Source organism: Polyodon spathula, chromosome 3 (assembly GCF_017654505.1).
Source record: "Polyodon spathula isolate WHYD16114869_AA chromosome 3, ASM1765450v1, whole genome shotgun sequence".
NCBI classification, from domain to species: domain Eukaryota; kingdom Metazoa; phylum Chordata; class Actinopteri; order Acipenseriformes; family Polyodontidae; genus Polyodon; species Polyodon spathula.
In genome coordinates, this window is record NC_054536.1 from 6,846,294 (window position 1) to 6,870,951 (window position 24,658).

Here is a 24,658-nt window from a genome sequence, read left to right on the forward strand (position 1 = left end):
CACACACACACACACACATACACACACACACACACACTAAAAGCACAACTTTGAACTAGTTCTCATATTTCTCAGTCAATATTTTACTAATACTGTTTAATTGAAACATTGGACCTTATTCACAAAACTTATTTTTTTAAAGCTGTTTTTAAATGAGTTTTTCTGCTGCTTCTACATCCTTTAAAAACTTTTTTGTGAATAGGACCCATTGTTTCCTTCCAATCCTCCTGTGAAAGATGCACATCCATTAAAACACATGAAATGCTCTAGTCATAGACTATTCATTATTATTTTTTACAATAGTAATATGAAATAAACAAATTTAAATTAATCCCAATAATGTAAATATTGTTGACTTATAACTTCTATAAAAAAAAAAAAAAAAAAAAAAAAAAAACACAATGTTACTAACTTCAGTAGGCTAAAACACTCTCTTGCTGTACAGGCAAGGTTTGCTTAAGGCTGACGACGCTGTTTGTAACTACTTATCAATAGCACACTAGCTGGGTCTTTGCAGGAACACCCAGCACGCTCTCAATGATAATGAGATTAAATGTGTGCGAGGCATCCTCTCAATCTGGAATTCTACTGCAATCCAATGTTCTAAACCATGTGAGCAAAGCCAGAAGTCCAAGATGGATTTACAGTCTTGGTGTATTTTATTTGTTATTAAATGAATGAAATGAGTTTTTCTCCTAAACGAATCCCCTTCTTCCTCACTGAAATGTAAACTTTCACGGAGGCTGTTGTAGTTTATTTTGGTGGAATCTTCAACAGTGACACATTTATTTTTAAAAAGCTAATGTCTAAGAATTGATCAATAAAAACAAAATGAAGTAAGACACAACTAACAGTAAAGGCTGATAAAACTGTAAAAGAAATGGTACAATAAAAACAAAAAACACAAACAAAAAAGCCAAATGTACTTCTTGAGTAAGAAGTCTGAAGATGCCGAGCACCTGCAAGGTCTACATTTCTGATTTGTAAGATGTGTAAAATCAATATATTTTGTTGTGCAGAATAGTGTAGCTTACTTGAATGCATTACTTGTCTGAAACCCTACCTGTAATTCTCCAAAAAGCATACAAATTTAGGATTACTTTGGGTATTCAAACCTGTACATTTTCAGTCTACTTAAATGAAAAGCAAATACAGTAGGATAGGTACAAAACAGGTTTGTTCTTACAAGTGATCCTGAAAAACATTCCCAAATAAAACAGCCTCATCTTTCCCATAGTTTCTTGGACAGATCCCCAGAAAAGAGAATTGTCTTTGAATATTGCCAGGATTAGAAACTCGCACTAGTCCTGCAACCTGTTCTACATCTCACAACTCCCCTTGTTTGGGTATACTTAAGAAATTACACACTGACAGAAATGTTAGCAATCAGGGCCCTGCTAACATGCTCTGAACTGATCGGACCAATCACAGCAGAGTCTTCAGGGACCTGACTGTGCATTCTGTTTCAAGATCAATTAAATATACTTCATTGAGGGTAGTTCTGAAACCCAAGACTGGGTGCAGCAGGATTAATGTGAGTTTCTCATGCCATTGTATGGGCACTCTGTGTTAGGATAGGAGTAGATCTTTTCAGACAAGCATATTACCTTGTAGAAGAAGAAGTGTGAAGTATCTGGGTCTTAATTGAGCCAACAAATATAGGATCACTAATAGGATGCATCAAATTTAAATGGAAAGCTGTCCAAATAAAATATCCATAAATACGACCCAAAATAACAAAAAATAAAATTGATGCATCACAAAAACGGGTGTAAATGCAATTCTAGATTATGCTTTATGTGGGTTTATAATATTATTAATACTGTTATTTTTCAACTGTTAAGTATAATTTTCTGGGTGATTGTTTTCTTTTTTTTCTGCCCCAGGCCCGGTTACCTTCTTTTTGAAGCTCTGCTTGACTTCCCATAGCTGTGACTGATGTTCAGAGACGACCACTTTGACAGCGTCTTGCTTTTTGTTGATTCTGTTCCTCCAGTCTTCTTCCCCGCTCTTCTTGAGAAGGGCTAGCCTAACAAGGAAGAATATGCAGCCTTAGTTTCATTAAACACCTTCTTGGGATTCCTTCCGAACATAGCTTGACAGCCAGTTTATGTTTGTGTGGTCTATATGCACAAAGAAACAGACGCATGCTGTAAAGCACAAGGGAACACAGTGTTCATAGCCATGCAAACAGAGCAGTAGAATTCTCTAGATTTACTGCAAAATCAAAGTACTGCACCAACAATAAAAACAACAACTTTTACAGTTTTAACAAAACAGAGATGGGGTGCCATTTCTACATTTGTTACACAAACAGTACATGTACATTTATCTTATGCATGCAAATAAAAACTTACACATTTTATGCCTGGCTTTAAAGATGATGGAAAACAACTAGGAATCAATGCTTCCCAATGATGTGTCATTGCTATACACATATTATACTTCTTATGGCACATACTGTATATTTTAATATGTGTGTGTGTGCTTAGGAACCACACTGATGTGTGCTAGTGTGAATCTGCACAAGTAAATGTACCTGCAGTATACAAAAGGCTTGGCAACATATTGCGTTCCAATGCCCATGGCTACTCCACCGAGAGAGAGATGGGAATTGATTTTCTCCAGCATATTGTTCACAACTAACAAAAATCTTGCTGATGCAGCATGTATTTATTGATTTATATATGTGTGTATTCTGAACAGCTGTGTAAGTTCATGGAGTGTAAATATGTACAGTATACAAGCTGATTAACCACTGTCAGTCATTAATAAAGTCCTATCCCCCAGAGTCTTCTCATAATAAACACATGTGCAATGCTGTATTCACACACAACTGCAGCATTTCTAATTTAGGCCACTTGATGTGTCCAACATGTGTCATAAAAAAACAAGCATCATGCTTAACAGTGCACCACAATGCTTTCACTGTGTTGTTATAGTATACTGAGCTGTTATTTTAGGATCCTTGTTCCTCTTGTGTTACCAAAGTAGACTGGTGGGTTTTTTTTAATACTAATCATCTAAATTCTATTTAAACTTTATAATACAGAATTTATAACAATAAACCTTGTTGAGTTTATAGATATTAAGAACAGAACAAAAGTGTGGTTTCACTAAAATGTATGCAGATTATTAAAATTACAGTTTGGAATGGAAATGCTTCGCTTTTTTAAATATTTTCTACATGCTGTTCTATGGATTGGTTCCCATGATCAGTCTAATTTGTTCCATTTGTTCCCATCAGCTAAACTACTTAACGAATTAGTAAGCTGCAATTACTACTTGCTTTGTTCAGTTCTTTGGGATGCTCGAGCCCCACAAGTACGCTGCAACTGACCCATAGTGACAGGGCTACTTGTGGACTGTTATCTTGCGAGGGCGCAACCGCACCAGGCGACAAGAGGAGATATAGGATTGTCGTTAGAAAGTTACTGATTCCTCAGTTTTTCTCCCCACAGAATGTGAACGCGACCAAACACCTCCTTGTCATTAAAAGACACCAGGCGTGAAATATGCTGATTTCCAAGTGACGGAGCCCTTCGGCACCACAGCACGGACGCAACTACAAAACTTTCCATCCCCACCAGCCCAAGCACAGTACCACCCACACACCCGCAAAACTCCCTCCTGTCTCCTTTGATATACAACGTACATGTATACAATGTTCACAAAAGACAGGCCACTGTGCCATCTCAGACGTAACACCAGCATTATTTCTACATTTCAACAGGGACAAGACTCACCACCCACATAACAAAGGGAGGCCCCCCACCACCACTAGTAACAGACGCCAGCACAACGGCCAGCGTCCCACACAACACTTCATACGTTATGCTACCCTCACCCCCATGCATCCCACCCTAAGCGCCACCATCTGTAAACCCCAACAGCACACGGCCGCTCCCTGTCGGAACGTTCTTACTCAAAACGGCTGCTTTCAAATCCTGCCCTCAGCAGGCTCGCTCTCACATGTGAACCCACCACAAAACCCCCCACTGACTGTGCCTGTGCCTTGCTGTATACCCTCTCGTATCCGTCTAATATAATAACCAACCCCCTGACAAACGTGTTCAACCTGTACTTGAGCTGTCCCCATTCACATGTTCTTGCATGCACTAACTTCACAACCCAACTCCAACGTAACATTGAACTCGAGTTCCAGTCACACCTCTGTGAGAGACCCGCCACCTGTCTTCCCCCCAGCTCCACACGAACAACACAACGCACCCAAAAATACCACCTGAACCCGTGACTGTCCTCAAACACCTACAAACAGACCTCCGCTGCACAATGGCCCTACCTACGCCACGGATGGACTGTTGGACGCAGCACGGATACTTCGTGAGTGTCAATTTTAACCATTATACTGGGATGACAAGCGAACAGTTGAAACTAAATATGCTTCCGCATCCGGAACCCACTGCGTATAGCCGAAAGGGCACCATCCTTAAAAACGTGATATTAACTACACCCCTATCCCAGTATACATTGCCACCCTTGCTTTCAAACACCACAAAAACTCACTAGTTCCATCAAAAAGCGATAAGTACTAACATATTCTCTTAGATATACAATTGCTGTGTGATAAAAGCTACGACTGTTCCACCCCTACTTACACCCAATGTCCAAAACACCACAACGCACAACGGTAACCTATTTTTTCCCCAAACTTTGACCACAACACACGCGAACATGAGGTCTCAATCAGCACCTCTCCCTGCTGGCTCACCCCCCGATGATATGCTCACCAAGCAATATACTTGCAGGTCTGTTTCCTAAACATGTCAAAATTCCCCCGAATCACCCCGCTTAAAAATACACACGACCGCAGCCTACATTTGTGACACTAATGAGACGGCACAAGGGTGAGCATATAATTCACAACCTGTGTTGGGAGGTTACTTGCACACCACACCCAGAAAAAAACTGTATCCAATGGAATCTAAACACAGTGTGTGAAGGTTTTTATGCGGGCGGAGGCAAGTTTAAAAAGGTGTTTCAAAACCTCCTGCAGTGTTCACATGAAACCCATGACTCTTTGCTGTATCCTGTATCGCTCAAATACAAATGACAGTGTCTGTTTGTACATTACATTTTGACTTCCAGTCCCTCTTGGACAAAATAGGCTTGATTTTTCAAGCAATACAATGCTATCCAACAGTAAATATGAGTCAGTCACCTCTGTGCGGGACAGCATGTTTCAGTCCCACAAAAGCAAAATAATGAACGTGTGTAATCAACACTTCCTGTTGCAATTGGCACACGATGGATGGAAGTGTTGGATAGCACTGATACTTCTTGAGTGTCAATTTTACATTAACTGGGATGACAAGGAATTGATAAAATGTTGCTCTTGGAACACTGGTATAGGAAAGGGCATATCCTAAAAAGTGATTTAAATACAATATCAGTATACATTTGCATGTTTAAAAAAACTCAATTCACAAAAGTTAAGTATATTATTTTTTAGTTATACAATTGCTTGGATAAAAGCTCTGTCACCTACTTAACCAATAAAAACACAAGCACAGGTAACCTATTTTTTTTCCAACTTTGAAACGGAATGAGGTTACAGCACCTCTCCTGCTGGCTCCCCTTGAATGCTCAATGATATCTTGCAGGTCTGTTTCCTAAAATAAATTCCCCGAACTCACGTTAAAACTACAGACGCAGCCTACATTTCTACAATGAGAGGCAAGGTGAGCATAATTCACCTGCTGGAGGTTATTTGCAAAACCCAGAAAAATGTCCAGATTTCTACTTTACCTTACTTGGAAACAAGAAATTGATCTGGTTGAGATCTTTAAGGCTTAGCAATGAATGCATGCTACAAGACCAAAAAAGGACAACTTTTGGATAGGAAAAAAAAAGCATACAAAACACAACACACACAATCTATACAAGTAAAAAAAAAAAAAAATGTTCAGATTTAAGCTCTTTACTAAATGTGTTAAGTTGTCATAAATTTTCGAGCTTAAGGATTGAGATTGGAGGACAACAATTTGAGTGTCTATTTTAAATCTAATAGTTAACAGCGGTGTTATGAAATTGCAAAAAAAAAAAAAAAATTGTATATCCTCAAAAGAGAAATACACACTATAAGCACAGCACACACACATTTTCATATGCTTTAAAAAAAAATAAAAGGTTAAGAAAAATCAGAGCCTTTAAAATGTACCTGTCTTTGATGGACATTTGTCTGGAAGACATGCTGTCAGGAAGTTCTTCGCTGGTTTCAGCCTGGTTTTCCTTGGCAGAGATGAGCTCAGACTGCACACCGTAGCCCCTGTCCTCAGTGAGCTCTGAAGGCTGCAGTATGGAGGGCAGCACATTGGAAGTGCGAGAGGCACTCCTTGCTGTTGCAGACACCGCTCTGAGGGAAGCAGTGGGTTCCAGCAGCTCTGTACACAAACACAACACAGGATGGCGTTGGAACCTTTTTTTCTAGTATGAAAAACCGCTCTTAACCTCAAAGATTTAAAAAAAAAATCTAATAGTTTATAGAGAGTTTAACAACAGTGTTATGAAATCCAGTGTACTACTACCATTTGCCAGACAAATTATAATTACAATTACTATTTTACTTCTTATAAAGGAGTATGAAGGGCTCTGGCACAACTGTGCAAATAAGTATGAAAGACCCTAAAAGGATCACTTAAACAAGAAATGTAATACTGCTTTACCGGTCTTTAAACTACATTGTGGACTGCTCGTAACAGTTCAATGCAAATACTATTGTTTATTTATTTGGTTAATCTAATCTATCGCGTACACACATGTACTTGCCAAGTTAAATATGTTAGCTTCACTGAAAGTCAAATTGACAAGAAACTGAATCAAACAGGAAAACCATAGTGTGTCTACAATGACATGTGCAGGAGAACTGAAAACCACAGTCTGCAATCACTCTTCCTGTTTCAAGACAAAAGAAAATTGTTTTCTCTTTATATACTATTTTTATATAGATACAATACATATGTATGTACATATCCATAAAGGGTAAATATGTTAATGCATTTATTTGTAAGGTTTGAATCATTTAACTGAACAATAAATCTATACATTTAAAAAAATCGACTAACAAGAGGAGAATATGCATAAAAATCAGTGGCTTACTTTTACATTAGCTGTTTATCTTAAAATACCACAATTTAAATTGCATTAAAAGCACAATGGTCTGCTCAAACACTTACAGGTTGTTATATATATAAAAAAACATCACATGCCAGGCTTTTGAGCAAAACCCGCTGTCTACAGACAAAAAACACCACAAAGCCTCACCTGATACGACTGTCTTGGATTTTTGAACACTCTCAGACTCAAACGGGTCCTGCAAGGGTTGCCTTTCTCTTAGAACCCCCCTTGCCTCCTGTCTCTCCAGCACAGCGGCACTTTCTGATCTCAGGAAACCCTGGGGCTCTGTCGGCAGTTCCCTGCTGCTTCTCCTGGCAGCGTCGTGCCTCAGCTCCCTGATCTCTGCATCCCTCTCGCTCCCACTTGGCTGCGCTGGGGGCTGCTGCTGCTGCTGCTTCTGCTTACCGCCCCACTCGGTAGATCGGTGCTTAACCTTGCTGCTGCTTTCCTGTGCTACAGCTCCTCTCAGTTCTGCCGGTCGCTGTTCAGCAACAGAATAGCTTTGAAACACCCCTGTGATCTCTGGTTGCTGCTGCTGCTGCTTCTCAGTTGTTAAGTGTAAAGGTTTGAGCTCTGGAGCTGCCACACTCTTCACAGAGGGATCGGCGCTGGCTGCAGTGCTGTGGTGCTTGGGGATGGATCTGTTGTACAGTCTCTGGGTGGAGGACAAACTCTCCTCTCTCACTGCTTTGGATCTTCCAAGCTGTAGCTCTCCAGCTGAAGTTGTAGACAGCGTGGCAGCCTGAGATGCTGCTGCTGCTACTGATTTCACAATAGACGGTGATAAAGGACCTATCTTTCCCCTTGCTCCGTTTTGCAGCTGTGGAAGGTAAGTTTTCAGCACAGTTGTTAACAGTAACCTACAATATAATTGTCTGCTTCTTACAAGAAAGATTTAACTGTTATAATGCCAGTTAATCCACTGAGCAATCAAAGCGAGCACCACAATGACTCATTTCACATCCTGTTGATCAAAGCAGAGTCTTAGTTTAATGACATTTCCCATGAACAGGGCAGGCCATCGTCACAAATCAAAACAATTTACTTTGTGTGTAAGTGCAGGCAAGAGCAGTGTGTTTATTAGTGGGCTAGCTTTTGTATACCAAATCTGTGGTCTACAATAACAATCAATCGAATGCAGACCCAGTTCAAGAAATTCTCTATCAGAGTCACCACTCGCAAGACTACAGTGTACGGCATCAAGGGCTAGGTTCTGAGAACCTCAAGAATGGTGTACTGTATACTAGCACCAAGTTTCATCCAAATTCTGAAAATCATTATCAAGATTTTTTTTATTTAAGTCATACATTCACAGTTTACTAAAAATTGTCCATGTACAGTTTCAAGAAATTCAGGCAACTGGTTCCTAATATACAGCATTCATTAGACTGGAACATCACAAGCCAGTACTCACTTTAGATCGCCATAACTTGAATGTCCATACAAAGTTGTAGCACAAGCGGATGAACAATTCTCACGTGCAACACGTATTCATTTGTATATTCATGTACTTCCAAAGCAGATCTACTCTATCCCAGACGCCACGGATAACAAATCAAGTCTTGTTTTTAAAAGCACCGATTTCTTTGTGGAATATGCAGCAGGCGCGTGTGTAACAGAAGCATGGCTACCACATGCAGATTGCTCTTACTTGTACAGAGCGCATCTCTCTCTGCAGGTATTCTGGAATGCCATAGGCCACGGGGGGCGGGACTTGGGGCTCTATTTCCTGTTCAGAAATATCATTTGTTATTAACTCAAATTTTTTCTTTTTTTTTCCTTGAGAATTTCTAGGCTCTCTCTTTCTGGATGAAAGCAGTGCAATGCAGTGCCATTACTTACAATAAGCATTTCATCCCCCACTGGATTTATTTTTCTCTTTTAAATGATATGTTAAACATCGTGTGCTTGAACAAGTAAATAGTCATGCACAGTACGGAATAAAATACATTATGCATTTATTCATTATTTTATTTAATACATTTGAGTTCATGCACGCACATGAGGCTAATTGTTGGGTAGCATTCACTGCTTTCGCCGAAGCTTTGTCTTTTCTGTTGACAGAAAACTTCAGTGCAGTGAGTCAATAAGCAATAATAAATCATTAAAAAAATAAATACATACATACATATATATATTTTCTCTACTCTGAGACCATTAGAGAAGTGTTGCCTTTTGCTTCCATTCCACATTATAGTATATTGTCACATGATATTTAAACAGTTATTGGAAGCCACCTGTGTAGCTCTGACAGCATGTTGCTAACGCAATTAAATGAAACTCAGGGGTTACTACCATCAGTCTAGAGTCAGGAAACCTAACGGGTGACTGCCGATTCAGTCAAAAGGCCCGCATCAGGGGGCACAGCTTTCCAAAGTACTCAAGAGTGACTTCATTCCCTGTCGGTCGTTCCTAGTTCTCAGAGGAAATTGTTCATGAAAAGACTCAAAATTCTCCTTTTGTCAAAATTGAAAGCATGTTCTAGATTAAAATTCAACCAAGCTTGTTAACAACAAAGCCTGGTTCTGCATACAATGAAGGAGGTCAGAATAAAAAGGGGCTCTTTTTTGCTGCATCGGTAAAACTCGGTGAAATCTAAGGCAGGCCTCAATATAAATCCACTGAGGGGACACCTGATGCTTTAAAATGGGATGAACAATTGGCAGAGAGGATATCAACCCAGGCAATTGTCTTCGTGCACCACGCAACTTGTTGCAGTGCCATAGAACTGCTCACTGTACAGAGAAGTACCTCATCACACCTTGTTTTACAAGCATGTTAAACAGATGACCCACACCTGCTGTTTGTAGAAATATCCCAAAACTCTTCGAATGTCCTAAAGTGACCGAGTTACGGCAATTTCAACCGTGAAACGCCCAAGCATTCTTGAAATGAGAAAAGCTACTTCATTTCTGTAACTAGACTCTGTTTCTTGTACAAAACTATTTTCCTGTTCGGCAACACAATGCACTGTATGTGAACAATTCTGGTTTGTGGCTGGATTTAAAAAATAATGTACAGAGGGGTAGTAAGCATCGTATCATGTGTGATATAGAAATGGGCATTACAGGGTTAAAATCTAAGCCTGTACAATTCTTAGGTTTGTTCTTAACTTACATTTTAACACCGTTTTACCTCTTCAGATTTGCATATTTCTTTGATTTAAAAAAGGGATGTGACATCACAGTGCTGTTATTGCCTGATAATGGCTTGTTTTGGGGTGCAACACATAATAACCTATTATATACCATTTTAACATAAGTATACAATTCTGGGTGCTCTTCCAGTACAAAATACTGTTCACCTTATAAAAGGTTTCTCTTCTCTCCTCTGTATTCCCTTCTATAGGTCAGGTGATTACAACCATCCATACACTTTCTTAAAGTAAATGGGTATACGCTAGTTTAACACTTTACCTCCCAACAACCTTTAAAACTGAACCAATTCCACTTGAACCCCTCACTGAGCTCTTCTGCTAGTTTCGGGATGGCCAAAGCAGCTAGCGTGAGTCTCAAAGAATATTGGATTGTTTGATAAATAGGCAGGTGATCTTATTGGGTAAAGACTTGTACAGGACATTAAGTGATAAACACCCTGCACTTGGCTAAAGTTTGTTCTCATATTTAAGAGAGTCAGTTTTCCTAAACAGGGTGACTTGGACGTAGCAGATCAGGGGGAGGCAACATTGGCCCCGTAGGTTCCAACAATGTCCAAAATAAAAGGGGGTTCGATGTATTTAAATCATTGACACATATAGAGGGCTCCGTCACTATAAGGGAAACAAAAATTAACTCTGGGGGGAAAGTAAGCATCAGTCTTAACTACAAGTAGTTTCCAACTACAGTATACCAACAAGGAGCAATGCATTAAACCTTTGGTGGAATAATTACCCAGGACCAGAGTTGCCTACACCTACAATACACATTAATGGCTCTGTAAATACCTGCTCGACCTCTCCCAGTGTGATGGGCTGTGTCTGGTAACGCGTATTCACCCTCCTCTGCCGGAGATCGGCTCTGCTTCTGGACGCCACTTTGGTGGACGTTTGTGACAGGCGATTGAACAGGGCCATCTTTTCTGACAGGCTGAGAGTTGAAAGGTCAGGCTCTTCTGGTCCTTGTTCTTCAGTTGCACCTTCCCTGGCCTGTTCTCTTGCTAAAGCTTTCTGCTGTGAAGATGCTTGCAAACTAAGAGAAAAATAAAAAATAAAAAATAAAAAAAATTAGCATTTAATGACTTCCCACCCCTCTCTAATTAGTTGAGACGTGCTAGAGCCAGAGCCCATAGAGTTAAGTAAGTAAAAAAAAAAAAAAAAAAAAAAAAAAAGGGGGGGTGGTGTGGGAGAGTTCGGCAATGTGAATATCGCGAGATGAAAGCAAGAAATGTGTGTTGTGTTCGAACATTGGCATTAGATTGCATCAACCAGTCCTGTCTAATCTGCTTCATTCTGCCGAGGATGCTTATAAAGTTGGTTATTTTTAAGGAATCCCCATTACTGAACTTTAACATCACAATTGCATTCAAGTGCAGTATGTGACCATGTAAACCCCTCCATACTTAAAATAAATACATTAAAAAACACCTCAAAACATGCCAGAGATTAATTATGCTTTGAAAGTAAATTAGTAATATTTTAACTGTGCATGATCCAATGTGTTAGAAGAGGTGTACTGGAAAGATGATAACCCTCAATTCCATTTTCTTTGGATTTGAATATTTCCACTCAAATGTAACTCGAGATTATCCAGAAATGAGTTCCCAATGGCAATAAGCTAAATGAGTTGAATTTGAAAACTGTGGGGTATCAAGTTTTCACAGGACACGGAAAGGTGATTGTCCAGAGAGAACAAACAAAAGCATTGCTCAAGGAACATGGGCTTACTTCTTAAAGACCACAAGGTGGTGCTGTGTCACCAAGCTAGTCATTTTATCCAACATTAAATGTCTGGCAGAGTATGGAAACTCACACATCATCATCTTTTAATCCAGGAATGACGAAACAGTTTTGCAAGGAAAATTAACAACTGAATATATATCAAGAGTTACAATGACATTGTGATCCTACCCCTACCCCAAAACAAAAGTCATGAACCTTTAAAAGACAGTTGTTTTTAACAACTAGTTAAGATATTTTTGTTCTCAATGAGAAAATGTATATTTTCGCCACATTAACTTGTGCAGTAAATGGCACATTATTTACTAGTTTCTTCCATCTTGACATGCAGATTTAGATGATTTATTTTTGTGCGTAACTTGTTACAAGATATTTTAATAGTAGGTACAAGAAGGAAAACTGGTGTTCACGGAGAAGGTCACTGGACTCCAATTATTTTGCGTCTGCAAGCTCTTGGAAGGGTCTGCTACAGTAGGGCTTAACAGCAGAAATAGAATCCCTAAAAATAAAGTGACTGGGCTGGCAGCTTAACTCTTCATCCTACTGACAAGCAAAGCATCAGCCATACCGACTCTGTATCACTACTGGATTCTCTTCAAAGACGCAACCAAAAGTAGCTGCTTGTTTTGACTTCCAGGGGAGTGACAATGACAGGTACAGTGCAGATGCAGTAATGAAGAAACGCACAGCACTGTCGATTACAATCACCATTTATTTTCTAATTTTGAAAAGAGCTTTGAAATAGATTTTAAAAAAGTAGAAAGTTACAACGAGATGAAAAATGACAGGTTTGTTATTTAAACAGCTGTAGCAGCACGTGGGGAAGTATAACGCTATACTTTCTGGAACCCCTCTACTTACTCTTCAAGAACAATGTTATTAGTGTTGATACCAATGGACAGCCTACTGCCTGTTAAAAGGGTTGTGCTTAAAATGTGTGCGTGCACACAAAGAATTGTACACAAGTCTGAAATGTACTTTTGGGGAAAACAAAAGAAAACTCTGCTTTACTATTCTTGTATTGTATGGAGACACTGGCCTAATCAAAGTTATGAAGAGTGTACAGAGTGTATTATCTTGTTTTTATTTATTTAATGTAGTTAGTTTTAAAAGATGTTTCTTCTCCTGCACCTACACATGCACGGGATCATGTATTTTTGGCAAGGCAGCACTGTCCATTCAGAATGGTTAGTAAAAAGGCTCAATCTGGCATGCGCATGTCATCCAAGTACCTGATCCTTTGCACACTGGTGCTTACTACAGTGGGACTAGGGATTCGCGCTACTGTTGTGTGGACAGTCACTGTTTGTGAGGCAGGGGCTGGTACGCTACACACAGGATGGGAAAAAAAGGTCAGAAGAAAAGCATGTATAAAGAACTATGCTGCAAGTGTTACAACTAAAATTAAAAACCTTGAATGAAACAACTGAACAGTTACCTATGTAAGCAAATCATGCAATGTTGAATACACATTTAAATGAACCATTTTTCTACTCTTCAGATATTTTTTGTTTCTGGATCAGCATTAACACTTCACTTTATTAAATTGCTTTATAGTGCATTTATTCTTTAATGAAGCAGCAGGTCTCACATAAAGAGTGCCCATAATGGAAATATTACCAATAAAGACAATGTCATTTTAGTTGTAATTAGTTACAATAGTTACATAAAATAAAATCGTTAGGATCACAGAATAAATACTGTGTAAAACACTTGAACAGCAAAGTCCTTGCCAGCCTGCGTCCGGCCATAAGAAAAGCTGTTTATCTACCCATTCGCACCCTTCTCTCTGAGGTGCTATTCTGTTCCCAGGAGCATCTGGATTCTGTTGAAATCCAGGGGAAAAAAAACTCCAGCCAGCTAGCATGATTTATTAACTCTGAAAGCCCCTGAACACTTGCTTTTGATGTCACTGGGTGGCAACTTTGACAACCTATACAGTCAACATGCTAATGGAGGCAACTTCAGACCTTTGAACTGGACCTAAGACGACCACAGCTGGCACCTTTCAATTTAAATACTGCGGTGCATCTTGTCATTAACATTGGTTGTTTTTACTAAGGAGGGAATCTGTGTGTGTGTCTGTGAACTGCAGCACTCTGCTTCCAAGTGCATTTTACAGACACCTACGTGGCAGCGATGACGACTTCTTCGGTGGTGACGGGCTGCGTGCGCGAGCGATCCTGCGTGCGTCTCAGGCGCCTTTCCACAGCAGCATTGCGAGAACGAGGCTTTGGCACGGGAGCAGAGTCAATGCTCTTTTCCAATTCCTGAAAAGAACAAAGTAAAAATAAATTAAATAAATTAATTAATAAATAAATAAAAAATTCAATTCTGCGACATTTTCTGTGCTCATCATTACTATCATATACTGTCCAAGTATGTTAGTTACATTCTCCTGCCATTGCCTGTAAATACATAATCAGAACTGTCACTAAATAAGTACATGGCTATAACCCACCACACATCAAAATATACAAGAGAGACATACTGAAAAACAGAAAGACTGAGTGCTGAGAGAGTGGCTGTTGGAAAAGCTTGGGATGACAAAACCCTACGACAAAATAGTTTTATTCTTTGGTCAAGGTTATAAGAAGGAAGGAAGGACGGAAGGAAGAAGGACCTCCAGTTGGATTGGTAGATAATATTTAGGCATCTGTAGATGGTGCTTGAGGCCACCTCGCAGAACCCATGCTATTGAGACGTTTAGGGCAAACTCAGAGGCCGTGGCAGTAACAGACCCTCCGAAGAAGAAAGAATAGTGAACAATTTAAGGCCTAAAAGAGAGCAAATATATTTTTTCAAATACCGGTCTGTGTTCACTGGGCAGCCTTGTAGAGAAGTGGTTATGTATTATTATAGAGAAATAATAAATTTGTTTTAATCTGGACCAAAAAGAACTATAAAGCTATGTCATATACTTTGGGAAAACAACTCTGCTGGAAAGTGAGTAAGGATCTTGGAATTTCAACACAGGGAGGGGATGAGTGGATTCGCTGCTGGCAAAGGCTGTTACTCTAAGCAATGCTCATAGGAGCTGTTGAACCAACGATCTCAACGGAGCAAAAAAACAAGCCGCTTACCCTGAAAAGTGACCTCTTGGCAGCAACGCTCATCTTGGCTCTCTCATCAAGTTTCTCCTCGTCCGCTGCAAGAGAGGGAAAGAGCAAAACAATCAGAACTGGAGCACAGCTGTAGGAAACCCAGAGAAAAGCACAGCACAATAACAGGAATGCATATTAAAACATATCATCGTTTGGCTACATAGTGGATTAACTGGGGGTGAGTATACTTAATGCCTGGTACTTACTTATACTTTGATTATACAGTCAGTCAAAATTTTGCATTACCCAATTGGAGATAATTTATAATTTCTACAACTTTCCCAAACAAAGAATTTTAGGAAAAACTTGACTGCCAAAGAAAGTCAAAGTGAATTGGTTGCAAGAGGGACTGGGGTTTCCATTTCAATCACAGGCAGAGTGTTGCATGGTGAAGGTCTCAACGGTCGCACGCCAAGGAAAAAACAACTCTTAGGAAAATGTCACAATGTAGCTTAAAGTTTGCAAAACAGCCATTTGAATGATGGATATGAGTTCTGGTCAAAGGTTTTGTGGAGTGATGAAACAAAAATCAAGCTACTTGGTTACGCTGATAGTCGGTACATTTGGAGAAAGTCTGGTGAGGCGTACAAAGAAAAGAACACCACACCTACTGGCAAGCATGGAGGTGGTAATATCCTTCTATAGGGCTGATTTTCCTCTAATGACACAGGATATTTAGTTCTAATACATCAAAATGCACGTTCCAAAGCACACATCAAAATCTACTTCGAAATGGTTGAAGAATAAAATCAAGTTACAGGAATGGCCTAGTCAAATTCCCAATCTAAATCTAATTGAGAATCTTTGATATAAGCTGAAAGTGGCTGTGGACAAGAGAAGTCCTCATAATTTGTAGAACTGGAACAATTTTGAGTTGAAGAATGGTCAAAAATCACTAAAGAATTATGCCAAAAGCTCATTGACAAATATCCCAATCGTTTAAAAGAGGTTGCTAAAGGTCCACCAACTAGCTATTAATTTAATTTTCCTTGTCAGTGTATGAATACTTTTGAATTAGCATTTTTGAAGTTTAGCAAAAATAACTGCTGAAATAAATAAATTGTAGACATCCATTAATTGCAACTTTGTTTCATCCACAAAAACAAAACTCCTGCTACAAAAGACATTGCCTAAAACTTTTGACTACAACTGCATGTATTTTGTGTGCTCTTTCAATATTGATATGAAGTGTGCTGGAGGCACAGCAAGAAAGGAAGTAGGAAAGAAGGTGGTGGGAAAGTGCAAGAGCCCCCCTCTATTCCAACAGAAAACAAACAAATAATAACAACCCAACAAAAACCCTCATGACTGCACTGAACACCGACAACGGAAGAACTCTGCAAATGTGAGGACTACAGAGGTTTTCCAGAACAGAAACGACATTATATACTGTAGAAGTGTATAATGTATATAACACCTGGGCTTGTTAAGATGTGCAGAGTGAGCTCTGTAAAAGGTTTTACACTATAAGGTTTAGTTAAAATCATAAATACAAATATGTATGATAAATATTTAAAAAAGAAAAATGCCCCTGATCTTTACTGTGATGTGTGATTTGTACTTCCCTCAGTAATGCAAGCGATTAGCAAGTCATACTTTTCATCTGTAAAAGTTTGTAGAAAAAAAAACAACATACCTTCATTATTTTCAGGACTCAGATGTGACCTGCAAGCAAGAAGAACACCAATTCAGAATCACAGGATTCAACTTTTTATTGGAGGAAGAAAAAGCAGCAGCAAATGTGTAACAGATTATGGTGTTCCCTAAAAGGGAGAATTGCTGTAATTTAACAGAGCTGAAATGCAGTAGATTCCTCATGAGTGAAAATGTGATGGATGACTAGGGAACGAGTTGGAACCAGCACCCCGAATAATTTGCTAACCCTATTAGAACTAATACTGCTTCCAAACAGGGGAAGGACGAGCACTTCAAGAGTAAACAATGAGCGATTCAGAAAGTGCTGTCACATGGGTCAGTTATACAGTGAGTTTACAGTCTCTCGTTAGTCCCTCACAACCCCCTGATTTTCTTAGAAAGGAATTCAAACAATACATATATTCATAATACAATTTGATAAAAAAAAAAAAAAAAAAGATTGGTTATTTAAGAAAAAGAATGAAAAAATTCACCACACAAAATACATATTATGTATGAGGCCAAGGATTGTGTTACTCTGTTGTGTTTTCATACAGTACAAAGTATGAGTATCTTAGTTTAGATGAGATTTCACTTTTTTCGCATTATCTGTCATCAGCCTACCTATCTGATTCCAGTCGCTCTGATGAAGTGATAGGCTGAGTCCTAAACCTTTCAGAGGTCTTTCTATTTTCCCCAGGAGAAATATAGCGCCTTGGCCTCCGAGCTCCCCTTTCTCGCTCAGTTTTGGAAGCCGAATCAAGACCTGTTGTTGTCAGCTCTACCTCAGCTTCCCTTTAAGTGCATGAAAACAAAATGGCATGGAGAAGAGAGACAAGAGACAGGAGAAGAGAGAAAGGGGAGGCAGTGAAAAAGCAAAACTGCATGAAGAAGCATACACCCACCCCACCCCTGTTTTTTTTCCTTTAGTTTTTTAAATTCGCACAACACAGGTTAAAAACAATATAATCACACCACAGCCAACACCATGCATGGATGTATTACACATTCCAACTGCAGGTCACCACTAGAACAGACACAAAGCAAAACACGGCAGGATTAGACCCCATATCCACCCCCACCCAGCTCCCAACAACTGCACACAGTGAGCAAAGCTTGAAGGTGTCATATTTTGGTCAAGGCAGCACACAACTCGGATGTTTTAACGTTGTTTAATTTGATGAAAGGCCGATTAAGTCCGTGCAAGTAAAATCGCAGAGATTTAAAGAAAAAAAAAGTGAGCATTCCAATATACCACCTACAGTTCTTGTTTCTTGCAGGAAGCAGCTGTTTCCAGGTAGGAGTGTATGAGCTGGGAGACTGACACCCGTGTGTCTACTGAGCAGAGTTCTCCGTTTTGCACGCGACTGGCTTCAGGACTGTGGAACGTCTCTCTCTTTGGGGCCAGTTCTAGATTTCTGAAGACCGACACCTTCTGCGCCACTCCAAAATCTGACATGGAGCGCGTCAGCATTTTGTGCTTCGTTGTCGAGGCATCTTGGCCCGGACCCTTTTGCTTTGCCGGAGCCAGCGCTGATCCCCTCTGAAAGTACAGGATGGCCTCGCTTCTTTCCATGCTGTCCTTCGTTTGGGTCTGCTGCTTTGAGGTTTCCACCACTCTGGGAAGATCTTCAAAGGTCAGGCTTGGTCTGTGTCCAACGGGTGAAGCAACACTGGGCTGCTCCTCTTCCAGGACCCTGCAGGGGTCGTCCTGATTCTTCTCTCTCTTGAGGATTTCGGAAGGCAGGACTGCTTTCCTGCTCTTGAGGAGGCACTCTGTTCGGACAGGGTGCTTTTCCTCCAGCAGGTTTCCAAAGCTTTGATCTCCCTCAGACCATTTCTCGCTCTCGTCTGCGCTCAAACCCCGGACTTTTGCTCCAGAGCTGGAGGCAACTGGCATCTGAAGATTGCTTTGGGAGCAACTGTCCCTCTTTTCTCCCACTGTCACAGACCTGGCACTCTGAACTGGGCCAGCAGGCTGGACAAAGCCATACACGGGTTTCCGCACTACACCCATGTGGACAGCAGTGACCCTATCAAAGGCAGAAGTTTCCGACTGAAAAGGCATATCATGAGGTGGCACCCTCGGATGTCTCCTGGAAACTGTAGTTTCTGTGACAAGTTCGGGGCTTCCTCGAATGCCTTCCGCTTTCACCATCCTCTCTCTAACTTTAATTCTTAGGGGAAGAAAAGGATCAAACTTAATACCAGCTTGCTAGATCTATACCATGGGGTAACTATCTTAAAAAAAAAAAAAAAAAAAAAAAAAAAAAAAAGGATTTAGATTTGAAAAAATTCCATTAAATGGATTTTCAAGATTATCCCAATGCATACTTTCAGTCAAACATATTGTGAAGAGTTACACTTCCTAAATTAAATCAATCTAAATCAATAAAAACAAATAAGCAAACAGAAATACCCCAAAACATTACAGCAGATGATCCTTGCAGGAGACAGGTAAGCTCCAAATGACAAAATAGCAAATATTTGAATCTAGATGCCTACTGTATATAGATGACTGCTAATTGATTGTGTGTAGGAATTCTTGAAATCATATTGCTCGACACTGTTAGAATTATTACACAAATGTAGAATTACACTTTACCTAGCAACTAGATTCAATTATAGAAACTACATAAATACATATACAGTACATGACAAAATTATGAAAACAAATGATTTTACAGAATCACTGGGGTGTGGATTGCTCATTTGTCCTCAAATTAGACCCTTTACTTACCAAATATCTCGTTATTCCTGAAAAGATCATATTTTCCACTATGCAACAAAGTGTAATGAGCAAGACATCTCTCAAGTAGAATGGTACTGCAAAATGCTCTGCTTTTTCTAGGAAAACAGAAAAACTGGGGATGGTGAGTCTGTTGCCTGATAACTTCACTCAGATTATTGGCTCACTAACTATCTTGCATTATTTAGTGAGCTAAGGATTATAATGAACAACCTGTCTCAAGTTCAGGGATTCTCCAAATATGATCAGTTTATTACTAATGCTGAATGACTGAGTCGATCTTTGGTTGTCTATTATAACCAAAGAAAATGTTTTTCTGAGTGGTATCTGCCGAGACAAGTACACTATTCAACACAGGCAGTCCTTAGCTAGAAATGTATTTGGTGGGTAACATGAAGAGAAAATGTAATTCCATGGCAATTTGTGGATCACATCTGAAGTACCACTGCACTTGAGGGACAATCATGTATTCAGGGATACCAAGATATTTAGTGAGAAAGTTATCCAGCAACAAACTTTCCTAGAAAAAAGCAGAACATTTCAGGGTACCAGTCTACTTGTGAGAGATAATGCTCATTAAAATATTTTGCATACTTTAAAAAAGAGGAGACAATTATCTAATTCACAGATACCAGCGTATTTAGTAAGTGAGGGATCTGCGTGAAGTAAAATGGGCAATAAAACTCCCCACCCCTTCACTTTCTGCAAATCATTTGTTGTTTTCATAGTTTGTCTTGGTACTGTATACACCTGTACAAATACATTCAAAAGGGATTTTTCATGGAACCATGTAAAAGAGTAATAAATCACCTCTAGGTAACCCTACACTACAAAAAGAGAAAGGCAACACTTCATGATTTTGAAACATGTTGGCAACATCCACATCTTCCTCCTCCAGATCAAGAATCCTACCACTTGAGGCTGTTTAGTAAAAATCAAGAGCAGTAAATATTTAAACAAACAAAAAAACACAAATTGAATGGGAACGGTCTGGAAATCTTACCCATAAACCTGTACTGTACCTTACACCACAAAAAAAAAAAAACACAACACACACACCACAAATGCAATGCAAAAAATCATCCGTGACAAGCAGATCCTCTATATGAAAAACAGCCAGGGATTATGGAATTTGGCATGCCATAACTGGCTACTTTCCAACTGGTCTGTATTCCTTGATAATTCCCTCTGCACAAGTTTTAATGGATAATTATAATTTGACTGAAATAAGGCTGATTTGTATTGTACTGTCGCAGAGGTTTGTCAGTCTGTCTGTCACACGAACAGATTTCATTAGAAGCACTACAGTAAACAATTCTGCCACCCCCCCTCTTCATCTGTCCATGGTACTCAATAAACCTAACCTGGCAGTCATGTCTTCAATTTGCTTGAGCCAAGCTACAACTCCTGTGTCAACAACTCTTTCAGCCACGGAGTCTGCAAATATTAGTGTTCATGCTCCGAACTGATTTGTCTTTTAGTGGAATGCCCTTTCAAAAAGTTACTAAAAAAACAATTCTGCATCTGACCGTTCACAAGCAGCCCTGCTCATCACTTTCACCCTTGATTCAGTTTGCCTTTACTATCCACAAGTTCAAGGCAAACTCCTGAAATCCCAATTGTACAAGCATCAGATATTAAGAGATCAACTTCAGGACAAAGCGAGAGGGAGAGGACAAGCACTCAGCCTCCTGTCTTACGATCCTAGCACCCTCTTAGTAATATGGCTTTAACATAGTTTTATCCTTTCTTACTGCTCAAGCATCCAGAACAAAAACCTTGAGCCCTTTTTCAGAAAGAAAAAGTATGGCAGTCTGTTTGGATATGCACTTGCTCATAAAAACATACCGATCAAAAGTAACTGGTATGTCACAGCTGAGCAAAAGGCAAGCATCCAATCAGAATTACACAGTTACAGATGGCCCAGTTTCCCTTGTGGGTAGGGAGTGGAGTTGAGCTCAAAACAAAAAACATGGAAACTTCTAAGACAACTTGGAGCTCAAATCCAGTGAATCTTCAATAACTATAAAGTCTTTCAGATGTGTGACACAGACACTTTCTATACTGCCTCAAGTTAAACAACTCTAAAATGAAGACACAGTGATGAGGTCTAGGTGCAGAGTCAAAGCAGTCTCATTACGACTGTTAGTAAGAGACTGGGTTCAGTGTTTTCAGACCCCAGCACCTTTACCGTACTTACAGCTATGGCCAAGTTTTGCATCACCAATACATTTTATGATTGAGACCATTCATAAAAAAAACACAAAACTGTAAGAACTGTAAATATTTTATTAAATATCATGTAATCAAAAAAACTACAAAATGATATCACAAACGTCTACCAGAAGCCTTGATAGTAGTACAGTATTTCAAGTTAGATTTCAAAATGTCACTTTAAATTTGTCAGTTTTTCATTATGTATACGGAGAACTACAAAACGGTATGTAATTCAATATGTAAATTATTTAGCAGGTTTAATTCGACTATATGAAGCAGAATTAGTTCATTCTATAGGGTGAGGCAGAACCTTTGGCCATAGCTGTATAAACTATACGTACAGGACCTGCTTAAGTTTCTAAATACACACAGTGTGCATTTACAAATAGGATTAGGAGACGATTACAGCCAACGCTTAAAATACAGCTTTGCAAAGTGGTACAACAAAATGGTGTGTGCAGTTTGTTAAAATAAACAATGCATACACCAAGACACTGAGGGTGATTAGCAGACACACACAGCTGCCTGGAGCACCAGCCTGCGCGGTCTTTCAAGTTCATCTACCCAGGACCTCTACAAGGACTTTTACCAGGAATATGTTTGTGGTGGTATCAGTTATAGAAAGACAGGATGCCGACTCATGTTTGACTAACGCACTCACCCACACCTAGACACACAAAAGAAATAATGAAACATTGCAGTTGCATTTTGCTGAATTAAATTCATACAATTATACTTTTTGCAGAATTGCAAGGAAAACAGAAAAATGTAAAAGAGAACTAACAATTTGGTGGGGGGAAAAAAAAGCATTTAAAAAAGGCAAACCAAAAATTTTAAAAAATTTTAAAAAATTATTAATTAAATACAGGTACAAATTATTTGAGGGGAAGAGCACAAACATTTTAAATGTGGTCTGGTTTCAAATTAGTATCATTAACAAAATGTTAAAAAGGGGAAACTTCTTTAAAATTGTGCATGTGTACCCTATCCAGGGAACCAAACAGTGAGCAGCACACAATCAAACTGAAGAGCACAACCGGGTCTAAAATTCAAAACTCAACCAGGGGCAGATAAAGCAGCTTTAACGGTTGAAAAAAGCAACAGGAATTCTCAAACCTACCCCCCCCCCCTTCTTTTTATATATAAAACAAAAACGTAAATAGTGAACATATTTTTGCGTACGTAGGTCACATCACCTACCGTGCTTTCGCTTTATTTTTTGTGTAAATTAAAGTTTAAGTTGGAAACAGTTATTATCCTGTGGAGGTGTCAGCTGTAGTGGGTAACTATATATGACAACAGCAGCCTTCTTTCAATATACTACAGCTGTAACACATGTAATGCAACAATTACATCTGTAGCACTCAGGCTTGACATTTTGCATTCAAAGGATTAGCTAGCGTAGGTTGTGCTATGCAGCTTTTTTTTATGTCGTTCTGGTTTGGTACGACTTGTACCGGACCTTTAACTTTTGTTAAATGGGGGCGCTACACTACTTTCTATCATCATTTCAATGAATTTTATGAGTCACTAGCTGAAGTACCCAGCGTTGCCCTGGGAAATTAAATATTTCATGCATGACAAATTGGGGAACGGTAGCCTTATGGGTTGCTATAAGTTACTGATCTTGGGTGTCGCACAATGCGCTCGGACCCCTTTCCCTTTTTTTAACTTTTTTTTTGGTTTTTGCCATTTTTGTTATTTTTTAAAATGTTTGTTCTTTTTATTTATTTTTTTAGTTTTGTGGGTTTCTTTAATTTGAGATACATGGCTACTGCAGTGATCCAGCAATGGGGTTACTAAATAAAGTACGTCAGGGGTCAAAATTGTGGATCCAAACACAGCCCTAGACCTTCCCCTGGATGAAAGAGGAGGCCATGCAAAGTTTGGTTGCACTGGCTCCAGTGGGGTCCGAATGCATAAAGGAACAGACAGACAGACAGACATTATATTAAGAATGTGTTGAGGTTATTATAAAACTGATGAAATTGAGTTAGAATGAGTCATGTTAGGGACAGTCTAAGAATTGGACAAGTCCACACCCAGCAATACCTGGAGGGCCAGTTGATAAGACAAGGTGTCTCGCCTTCTGAATCTTTCTGAAGAAACCACTCACTCTTTGGTTTTACCACGAGGCTACATAGAAATGTGGCAAAAGACAGCTTGGGTCAATCTGGTGCCAAAAGTAAAACAGTACACAAACACAGACACACACATAGTGTACAGTACATCACCTCCCACGCTTAGTGCAGTGCAGCAAACTCCTCAAACTGTCCTCAAACTCTTCTTTACTCTGTCTTCTAGAAACCACAATATAATGAATAAAACTGTATACCTCTGGAAGCCTCTTTTATGTCTATCATAATAGAGCATATAGATTATATTTCTTGAGCAGTCATTTTGGTTACTGCTCCTGGGTGCAGCCTTGAATACAGAGACACCTGCTGACTGAGAACCTTCTATCAGCCTAACAGTCAGATCTGCCATCTGAAACTGACATGGGAGAGGGAGATGCACTATTTATATATGAAAGAACATCCAGGATGCATTGCAAGTGAAGCACTGATATGAAGGGCTGTCTGTATATCAAATCAACAATTATTAGGACTGCTATATAAGTTGATATACAGATATAAATTACACTGTGTAACAAAAATTTTATTTTATTTTTTTCCTGGGAAGTAAGTGTTATTTCCCAATTGATTATGCCTCATAAGTATAGAACATGGCTATTATTCCCCACAAACTTTGCTTTTGTGACCAGGACAGTGATATTTCAAAATATCACTATTTACAATGGGAAAATGGGCAAATGTGTGTCTTTTCGTTCACATAAAGTCAGAAAAAAAACAACATCTGAATCCAAATTAACATGTATTTATACTAAAGTAATACAAAGATGACTACAAAAGATTTAGAAGT

The 24,658-nt window shown here is 39.2% G+C and overlaps 1 protein-coding gene across 7 annotated transcripts in view; it reads right to left on the reverse strand.

Annotated features, from left to right (window-relative positions):
• Nucleotides 1–417: 417 nt before the first annotated feature.
• The window catches only part of LOC121311466 (supervillin-like), a 37,922-nt gene continuing 13,681 nt past the window's right edge, over nt 418–24,658 (reverse strand). The window contains exons 7-18 of one of the 7 annotated variants that reach the window (XM_041243953.1): nt 23,789–23,872; nt 18,033–18,947; nt 17,395–17,565; nt 16,772–16,800; nt 15,115–15,179; nt 14,162–14,301; nt 13,264–13,359; nt 11,081–11,324; nt 8,789–8,866; nt 7,285–7,957; nt 6,182–6,404; nt 418–2,029 (exon numbers count right to left, since the gene is read on the reverse strand). In XM_041243953.1, coding sequence (XP_041099887.1) covers nt 1,840–2,029; nt 6,182–6,404; nt 7,285–7,957; nt 8,789–8,866; nt 11,081–11,324; nt 13,264–13,359; nt 14,162–14,301; nt 15,115–15,179; nt 16,772–16,800; nt 17,395–17,565; nt 18,033–18,947; nt 23,789–23,872 — 2,908 coding nt within the window. In that variant the 3' untranslated portion in view covers nt 418–1,839. The remainder of the gene's footprint in view (nt 2,030–6,181; nt 6,405–7,284; nt 7,958–8,788; nt 8,867–11,080; nt 11,325–13,263; nt 13,360–14,161; nt 14,302–15,114; nt 15,180–16,771; nt 16,801–17,394; nt 17,566–18,032; nt 18,948–23,788; nt 23,873–24,658) is intronic. The other 6 variants (XM_041243954.1, XM_041243955.1, XM_041243956.1 and 3 more) reach the window with 6 other exon arrangements.